Raw genomic sequence first — 10,316 nt, 5'->3', positions numbered from 1 at the left:
CAGCATTATTTATATGTACTCAGTCGTCTACTTAAGTACAAACCATAACAAATAATTATCACATCATATGCCACTATTTTTAACCCTTTAAAGGCCACCTCCACTCATCACTCTGGAATAAACGGATTTCAAACCCCTCATTACGTCTAATTCACTCCAAGCAACGCATGACACCATCCCATCAACATTTCATGACAACAGCAAATGCTTCATATGATCTTTATTGTGCCCATTTGGTAGGAGAGACTTGCATTAACAAAAAACACAACACCTCAGGTTAACAGGACAAGAGAATGCATTGCTTTGCAGAGGAAGAAACACTTACGGGTGAACAGGTTGGTGATGCACTAAGCCACACAAAGCAACACCGTGACGCGTCTGTGGATTTCAGTGACTACCACAAATCCCACCGCAAACACGCAACTAGTTTCGGACGCACCCATTGGAATGTTTAACAGGTATGGAGACAAAATGGCCTCCTAAGATAAGGCCGTTGTTTAAAGCTACATCGCCTTCTATCCTACATTATTCTACCGATTCCTACCTATCCATCAGTCTGTCTACAGTAATCTGGTACCACTAAAGGGGAAAGATGTAAAGAGGAACAGAGCAAATGTACTCTATTCTCTCTTCATTCCCTAACTTTTTTAACATAAAACACACGTACCCTTCACTGAAGTATTCATATTTCATAACATTCGAAACACCCCCCCTGTAGTGAGAGATTTACTTATTGGCTCAGAGTTTGAACTCCACATAAAAAAAAAATACAAACTTTCTCAGTCCGTTCTCTCCAGACAGAAACCGCAACACTTGAGGTAACAGAGAAAATATATGAACTGAGAGAGGCCCAAATATTGTGCCTTGGGGGACGACAACTCCATCCCCTAAATACACTTAAATGCTTAGAATTTCTAACACTTTGTAAGGCACACAAAGTTTGTATTATTATAAAAATAGTACACCTTTCCAGTTATGCCAAGTCTACAAGGCCTTTTTGGGTGTAACAGACTATCAGTTGTGTGTGTAAGAGAACAAGGCATTATGAATAGCACTGTGTGACTCAACACAAGGTCCCATTAAGTTTGTTAATAAAGGCCTAGACCTGCCTCCTGCTAAACATCACCCAAACACAACCCTGAGACATTCCACACATTTTACAAAAACATTAAAACAGCAGCAAGTCACTCACACTCACACACACACACACGGGAAAACAAGCCCTTGACCATGCAATGGCATCCCAACATTTAAGTTCAGTCCCAGTCTAAAACAAAGCCGTAATAAGCAACAAAACAGTCTCTCTGTGCTCGAGTTAGACTACTTAACAGCTCTGCAGTGTTAGTAAGACAAAATGTTACGACAAACAGCAAGACACAAATCACACAAACAAGACACAACAAATATAATCTGACTGACATCCACTTACAATTCAATTCATCCATCACGGCCAGTAAGAGCCATCTCATAGGCAGCTGAGAAAGTCTGCTTTCTCAAACACTCTGATCACAGCATTACAGTAAACACATTCTCCTCTCGCTCTCTCTCTCTCTCTCTCTCTTTCTCTTTCTTTATCTATTCCATTCCTGAGTTTACCTCAGACCTGTGCAGGGTTCTTTTTATATCTCCTTTCGCGTACTCACTTCCACTTTCTCGCTCTATCGGTTCTAAATAACCAATAACTCTACTCTGTTCTAACAACTCATAAACGTTTCGTTATCCTTCATCACGGAGAATCTCCTGTCGGGGAAGAAAAGTGTGCAATAAAAGTGTAGACCTCCAGCCCCTCCAAAGGCAACTCCAGTGTGTCACAAAAAACAACAACATCTCACACACATCGAGTCAAGCGGTGCTGCAGTAGAGCGGGTCCTCCTAGGTCTTCCTCTACATGTACATAGTGGTCTCACTCTATCAGATCATGAATGGCCGATGTAATGCTGTGGATAAAAAAAAAAAATCTTTTTTTGAAATTTGAGGAAATGACTAAAGTCATCAGGGTTTTGAGACAAAATGTCTTCCTCCTTTCCTTCCTGTTCAGCTGCGTTTCTCAATGCAGTGAGAGAAAAACAACACTCGCCACTGGTGGGCAGGTGCATCCAAAACTGTGTTCTTCCAGTGCCATGGAAGGGAAGAGGGAGGAACGCTGCAGGAAGGAGACGGAGCTTCTGACGAGGGTGCCTTCCAGGAGCGAGGGAAGGGGAAGGGGTGCTGACGAGGGTGCCTTCCAGGAGCGAGGAAGGGGAAGGGGTGCTGACGAGGGTGCCTTCCAGGAGCGAGGAAGGGGAGGGGTGCTGACGAGGGTGCCTTCCAGGAGCGAGGAAGGGGAGGGGGTGCTGACGAGGGTGCCTTCCAGGAGCGAGGAAGGGGAGGGGGTGCTGACGAGGGTGCCTGCGTTAAGGGGTCTTGTGCAGGGGGTCGGGGTGAGAAGCCACATGGGTGCAGTATGGGCTGAAGCACAAGAGCGGTGCAAGGCATGCTGGGAGCACTCAGAGCAGAATCTTAGGTCCTGGTCCGAAATCTAGCCGCCTCACCAAACTAAAAAGTGGGAGAGAACAAAAAAAAATCAACAACTTTAGTCATACAGTTTGAACATGAAAAATAATCCATTCATCTCTTCCGGTAACACAGACAGGACACATACATAGAATTCATGTGCTTGTTAGATTGGGCATTGTTGCACTGAAAGATGGCGGACTTCCATGGAAAGCGCTGTTCAAACTATAGGTTTATATGATAAAACGACGGATATATATCATACATCGATAATATGACGAGGGAACACAATAGATATAACAATACTAAACACAAGCATGTCCAGTTTATGCTGCTAGAGAGCACTGCCTGGCTAGTTCTTGAGACGAGTCAAACCCATCCGTCATCACATCAATCACAGTCTAAAGCTCTTTTAAACTTTAGCTAGACGCCAATCCAGCTGCGGTCAACACAATGGGCACTGAAGAGAAGTCGAACCTTATTGTACATGGATAGACATGAATAGTCACGAGAAATCCCACCCAAAGAGTGTAAAAGCCCTTGGTGCCTCACCCCTTGTCATAGAGGCCGTTGGTGTTGGCCTGCATGTCGGGGCTCTCTCGCTGACCGGCGGGCGTCCCCAATGATGCCGGAAGGTTCTGCCGGGTCTCTCTGCAGGTAGCCAGCTTAGACTCCAGGTTCTACAACACATGGGTTAGATGATTATTATACCAGTTTTTTTATATTTATATATATAAAATTGTATTTTTATTTATTTCTAAATAGATTATGTTTCGTTACATTTATATGATAGAAATGAAATAGACATGTGGTGAAGTGTCAGCAGACAAGAGACGTGACTTATCATTGCCCCATCATTGCATACAACGGATCCCATCCCTACATGTGAGGTGAGTGTCCCGCACGAAAGTGCCGTGTAAACTAGCGTTAGCCTTAAGTCATCATCACAAGGGGGTGGACAGCCTGGATGCTGCCGTGTACATCAGGATGGAGGGGAAGGGCTTAGCGGAGACAGAGCTCTCATACGCTACAATCAAGGCTCTGTTCGGTCACGCCACAGCGGTCCTGGACTAGCACATGACCGAGACAGAAAGAGCAAGCCTTTAAGCGGCAGACTATGGGGAACCACTGTGCCGGGGCGGGGGGGGGCGGAGATACAGAGGCGCTTGTGAATACACATGAAACTACACAAAGTTCCGATTCCCCACTTGATCAAGTGATTACAGGCTTTTTTGGGAAAAACACATGGAACGCAAGCCCCCTGAAGGCCTGACACACAAAAACAGCAGACTCACCCCGACTTTCCTCAAGAGCTCCCCAACGATGTTCAGAGCTGATATACGTGCTGAGGTAGTCAGAGGGCTTCCCACCAAACCCTCACCTGGAGAGAGAGAGAGAGAGAGAGAGAGAGCGAGAGAGAGCAAGGGAGAGAAAGAGACAGAGACAGAGATCGAAAGAAAGAAAGAAAGAGAAAGAGAGAGAGAGAGAGAGAGAGAGGAGCAGCATTACAAATGGACAACTCATCAAAGTAGTAAGGCCTCCATTATCAGATGTCCAATCAAATCCAGTTAATTGCCTGAAAAATACAGTTCATCTAATATCCTCATGTAATACCATCCTCAACCTAGAAGTACCTTTTACCTGGCACGCACAGGTACACACACACACACACACACACACACTTTCACACATACACGTACGCACACGTAGACACACACACATTCCTAATTTCATCTGTAGTTCTTCCACATGCTAAAGACTGAGTGCCCTCCTGGCTGGGCTCACCCCTGCTCTGTGAGGCTGGCGGCGTGTTGAAGGCGCTGGGGGAGCCCGGGGTTCTGGAGGGGGTGGGGAGCGCAGAGGTGGGCCGGGAGGGTGGGGGTGTGGGCTCCGCTGCCACGGCGTCTTTGGACAGACTGAGAGACGGCCGACGCTCCTGTTTCTGCTTCACCGCCAGCTCCTGCCTCAGGTCTGCTCAACACACACACACACACACACACACACACACACACACACGAGCATGAAACACAGTGAGAGACCCAACCACAGACACACCCCAATGTGCAAAGACAGAGATAAAACTCACACACACACACACACACACACACACACACACACACACACACACACACACACACACACACACACACACACACACACACACACACACACACACACACACACACACACACACACACACACACACACACACACACACACACACACAGACAGAGAGATAGAACAAACCAACAGAGAAAATACAAACGCAGCCTGTTCCATCTCAAGCACAAAGATGCCTTTCAGCACATAACAGCAGAGCGGACCTCAAAGTACCAGGCCCGCAGTGCCCTGCCAATCTCAGTCTTCACATGAGCGGGACATTTCAGCTGAGCCTCAGGCGCTGCTCCATTTACACAAAGTTGTATTTTTAAAGGCTCCCCTCCAGTGAAAATCAAGTTTTTAACCCTATTAAAGCAGCAATAAGGAGTTCTGTTCCGAAACTAGCAAGCCAGCTACCAAAAAGGCATGCAAAAACGTTGCAAACACCACCAACAGCCCAGTTGACACTGACAGAAGCGTGCCAACACACTAACTGGTGTCTTTTAACAGTAAAGCTGGCAATGCCAGACTGTGAAACTCTTCTTCTTTTTTTGCAGCCAGGTACCCAGAACTACATAGGGCATATCCTGGGTGGCTAGTGGGAAAGACACAGGTGTTTATCTGTCCTTCACATGACCATATGCTATCAAAATGATTTTGAGGATGGTACCAAAACTAGTTGCCTAACTATACCTCATAAATTGTCAAAATGTTGCATCGTGTTACTTTAAAATGTCCATACGGTCTTTTTATATGTTACACGACACATCGTGAGCAAAATAAGCGGTCAACACCATGGAACTCCAATGTTCCAACGACAGTCAGAATCAGATACATAGGGAACCAATCCCATCAACTTGCTAGGTGGGGCTTTAACATATCATTAGCATAAGGCTTTGTCGAACCAAGAGCCATCAGAGGAGAAGCCAAGTGTAGCTAATTTGCTTAGTATTCGCAGAGCTATTAATATGCAACGGTGTAGAGCTACATCCAGGCCATTTGGGGGCCATGAAGGGATTGTTGTTATGAAAAAAAAAAAAAAAAAAAAAGAATTCTAAATATGTAATTTTAAGGAACAGAGATTAGTTATTTAGGAGAGGAACTTTAAATGTTACTCAACCACACACACACACAAAGAAGAAAATAGGAACTCCAAATGATAAACCTCGATCTTACATCATCACTGAAGAATTTGTGGACTTAGTATTCTTTATATTTGAATTTTTTAATATTTAACGTAGTTTACTTTTGAAAGGGAAGCCCTTATAAGATCACTAAAAGTGTTGGATAAGTGATATGTCATAAGGTGACAGTACCTCTGGCTTCATCCTTTAGTCTCTGCATTGACTCAAGCAGGCTCTCCTTCTCATCCAGTTCACTCTCCAGAAAGGCGTTCCTCTCGATCACGCCGTTCATCCTCTGCTCAAAATCCTCTAGAGACATGATGGTGGCCCTACAGTAGCAGGGGGAAGGGGAAGAATTGAGTATGATTCTAACCATTTTTCATTGTTCCTTTCATCTAGTGCATCTAGTCTTCTGTACTATGTTCCTAACTAATGATTTGGTACGTTATATTTGTTTCACAGAGCTATGTCGTTACAAGACATACAAAAAATTAGGGTCAGGATCAGTGATTATGTGATAAAGACAAATTCAAGTTAATTGTAATGTCAGACCGTACTTAGTTGGGTGATTAATCACCAATTCAGCTGGGATCTAAGGACAACCGTCAAAGTGGTCCTCAAGCCACCTCTTCACCCGCTGTCACCCTACCCACCTCTTGGCTCTCTCCAGGTCATCGTTGGCCTGCTCCAACTCCCGGACGTATTTGTGCAGCTGGTCCTTGATGGCCGTGGTCTCAGCCAGGTCCCCCTCCAGAGTGGATATGTGTCGGACAGCCTCGGAGTGCTGGGTCTCGTATTTCTCCTGCACGTATTAATAAGGAAGTACATTTGAAATAAAACATTCAGATAAACTGGGTTATTATTGTAACCAAGTCACACCACCCCAGCTAGAGCCCCCTCATCCCAACCAAAACGAACATTTCTTCAGAAAGTCAACTAAAAGACTGTCAGCTGTGGCACAGGCTTGGATTGGATCACATTTGGGATTAAGTTTATCTTGTCCATAGCCATTTGTGGACAAACTCTGGAAGGGGGGTAAATGGCCACAAAAATGGCCCCCCATGTTCAGGCATGTTAAGACCTCCCTCTTTTGCATTCCAGAGCTGTTATCCTCAGCACAACAAAACAAAAAAAACATAGTTTCAGAGCACAACTAGCCCTGCCGAGGACTCTTACAATGAAATCTGAGCCTACAACTTCATTAACTCTGTGATCCTTTATTGTTGCCACCTCACTCCATTGCATGGTCATGGTCATCTAGATACGGCAAAGATATTTATGGTTAACACAACAGCATTGGGACAATTATTTTTTAAGAGTTTCTCTTATACCTCATCCGTTGCCATGGTGGGCAATGGTGACAAATATTGTCACTTTGGTAATTGTCGAATCAGTATGGAATCAACAGCAATGGAAATAACATAGGAACAAACTTCTATGAAACAGGGCTTCCTACATATGACTAAATAAGAAAGGGAATTATACACTGATACACTGTAATATACTGATCTGTCAACAGACATACGTGATGCTAACTGGGCAAGCCGCTCACAGCCATGTTGACCCACTTACTGAGTACAAAAGGCAGTAGAGATATGTGAGCCCTGAAGACTCCACAGCCATCAAAAATAACAACAATTTGCCCACATCCCTACCGTTCTTCACTACTTCCCTCCAGACACAAGCCTCAGATCAGCTGCTTCCTAAAGCTCAATCAGCCACTGTTGATCACGGAGTATGGGTATGTAGTCAGCATCTGTGTATGCCCCCCCCCCCCCCGGACATAATTTAACGATTATCAAGAGGTGGCGTCTCATCCTCCATCCACAGACAGTGTGGCCTGGATCTTATGCAAGCCTGACCTCAATTATCTCAGGGGTTGAGTAGCACTGATGAGAACTTGGGGAATAAACCAAGACACGTTTCACAATTAAAAAAAGACATCTGCCTGCCTGTGAAAATTGTAATACTGTGGCCACTTTACCCTATTTCAACCCAACAGGAAACTGTGGACAGAGGTAGCGTTGGGGCGTGTCTTAGTAAAGGGGATGTTGGTGCAAGACACACAGATTGCTGACTGACACCAACATGTGACGGTAAACATTTTGCATCACTCCTGTAGCCCATGACGACCCTTCCCAGTGGGGCATGTAGTTTATGGTTGCTGCTCCTAAAAACAGTAATCCCCACATTCCCCTTGCCATGTCAATTACCTGAGGGATGCAGCTACAGAAACCTTTTTCTAAGATAAGTTTTCTTACTTTTCTCACTGTTGAGTTCATTGTATTGCATTTTTTTTACACTTGCAGCCTAACTATTATTATAATATTATCAGTCACATTTTCAGTGTTTATCTGGGTGATGATCCACTGATGTGCATCATTTCATTGACTGAAAAAGCAACAGTCTAGTCTTAAAAACAATTAGGATTGCAGATATTGGCAATTACTTTTTTTAAACACAGAGTGAAGAACACGTTTTACTCATTTTACATTGCCCAGCTCCAGAACTCAGGCTCCTGAGTGACAAGTGTAAGAAGGTTGCTTTTGTCTTACATTTCATACAGCCATGAATACTCCTGAGTAAGTGTCAGCACGGTACCTTGTAGTTCTCCAGCTCCATGCCCAAACGGTTGTTCATGTTGAGCAGCTCCCGGTTCCGTGTTTCGCACTGCTTCAGCTCCGTCTCCAGTTCCACCTCGTAGTCCCTGCTCATCTGCTGGAACTCCTGCAACTCCTCCAGGGCCTCCTGCGCCCTACAGGAACGTCAAGATTAATTTATCAGATTGTAAACGATCAACACAACGGTGAAGGGATCTGTCTGAATGTACCACCTGTATAAATGTGGGGCCACGGCAAGGACTAAGGATTTATTTATTGCCAAAACCATACCAAACAGGGTGCCATGCAGTGGAATTTTCTGTCAGTTCAAGAGCACTGAGCAATTCCCTAATATTATCTGTGTATTTAAAGCAGAATAAGATCATCAAGAATAAATATTCAAAATACTCGACAATAATATATCCTATGCAATTATCAAAACATACACTGGTTATTTTCAACGAGATGAATCGGTCATGCCAGTACCTTTGTTGATGCAGCGCTGCTTGCTCCTTCCAGTAATCTCTCTCATCTTCAATGGACGCAAACTTCGGTGGCTCGGAATCACTCATATCTGTCAGACCGACTTCTAGTAAATCGATGTGTCCAATCTAAGTACAAAAGTAAAATGGAATGTGTCGGTTACCACACATCTATACCTTTGTCAAAACTATCAAATTAAACTGTAAAAACCCCTCTAACATGTAGATATGCTTCAGTGGCAGGCGCGGCAACCAAAATGGGAAACGTTAACATTACACCAAAGCTGTCCAACTGAAAATACCAGGAACGTGAGGTGGGACGGGAAATGTCATCATTATGACTAAACTTTTACTGAGGAACCCCCAAACAGGGTGTGTGACACAAGGCTCCACATTTTAGCACGGTCTAGACAGCTAGTTTAGTATCGCAAGAATTGACGTGATGATTGGACCGTTATCCTATGAATTTCTTTTCAGACTCTTAAACATAACCAGACCATTCAGCAAATGATACCTCGTCCAGGCGAGTTAACGTTAATAATCATCAAAGTATAAAGCCAAGACCTCCGCCAACACTTTTACTTACAACGAAAGGTTATTTTCCGCATTTTTATTAAAAATAAGTTAGCTTATGACAGTCGCTCGCCCGTAACCACAAACCAACAGCTTTTAGCTATGCTTGGAGAGCCAGCTCACAATTAATGTTAATGTTACCCTAGACCCAGCATCTTCAACTCAGTTAACTTCTCGAGTTGTTCTTTAGCGAAGATAGCCTGTTAATATATCGCTACCTAACTAGCGTCAATTCTTTTTTTAGCGACTGCGTTATGAAACACAACATGAATATAGTTGAAGACGCTATAAATACTATAGATGGCCAGTGTACTTTACTTGAATGGCAGGCAGTCTTGTATTCCCCTGGCGACAATCCTTTGTCATTTGCTTGGCCATTTAAAAGAAGGGAAATAACTGAGTCTCTAGTGTTACCCAAGCTGCTTGGCTAATGCTAACTAGCTCGATACTTACCTCGTCAGTTCTGAAAAGTCCTGGAGAGATGTTCTTCTGTACGTGAAATAACACAAATGATGGTCCGGTTACATCAAGATGGTATGCATATAATTTACATCGGTAATTGCCGATTTTTCTTCCAGATATCATTAGCTTAATCGCCACAAAAAAGTTCGTTGGGTGTGTGACAACAATGATAGCGCTTCCCCCTCTCCCCTCTCAGCTAGATAGCTTCCTGCCCCACTATCCATTTGTTCTTTCAATGACTGCATGGGAACTTGTCATTGGACCATTTCTAGTGACATCATGAAACAGGCCTGTAGTCATTGGACAGTCGGCCTCACTGACAGCATTTTAGCGTCTAGTCATGATAATGAGGACTATGCTATGGAATTTACAAGTTTTCCAGGGTGACGTGGTAGCTGCTGGTTTATAGTTTTTTTCATGCCCACCCATCGTTTGACATTTGAGGATTAGAGAATAAATACCAAACCATGTTCCATCTTTTC

The 10,316-nt window shown here is 44.1% G+C and overlaps 1 protein-coding gene across 1 annotated transcript; it reads right to left on the bottom strand.

Annotated features, from left to right (window-relative positions):
- Positions 1–1,874: 1,874 nt before the first annotated feature.
- On the bottom strand, positions 1,875–9,944 carry nde1 (nudE neurodevelopment protein 1). Its single transcript, XM_080857172.1, has 9 exons — positions 9,826–9,944; positions 8,804–8,928; positions 8,319–8,472; positions 6,371–6,519; positions 5,910–6,046; positions 4,279–4,464; positions 3,789–3,874; positions 3,046–3,173; positions 1,875–2,535 (listed from the first exon to the last, which is right to left on the bottom strand). The coding sequence occupies exons 2-9, from the start codon at positions 8,887–8,889 to the stop codon at positions 2,487–2,489; spliced, it is 975 nt and encodes a 324-aa protein (XP_080713298.1). The 5' UTR covers positions 8,890–8,928; positions 9,826–9,944; the 3' UTR covers positions 1,875–2,486.
- Positions 9,945–10,316: the final 372 nt, after the last annotated feature.

The sequence above is a fragment of the Sprattus sprattus genome, assembly GCF_963457725.1.
Source record: "Sprattus sprattus genome assembly, chromosome: 18".
Lineage (NCBI taxonomy): Eukaryota > Metazoa > Chordata > Actinopteri > Clupeiformes > Clupeidae > Sprattus > Sprattus sprattus.
This window is presented reverse-complemented; position numbering and strand designations above follow the sequence as displayed.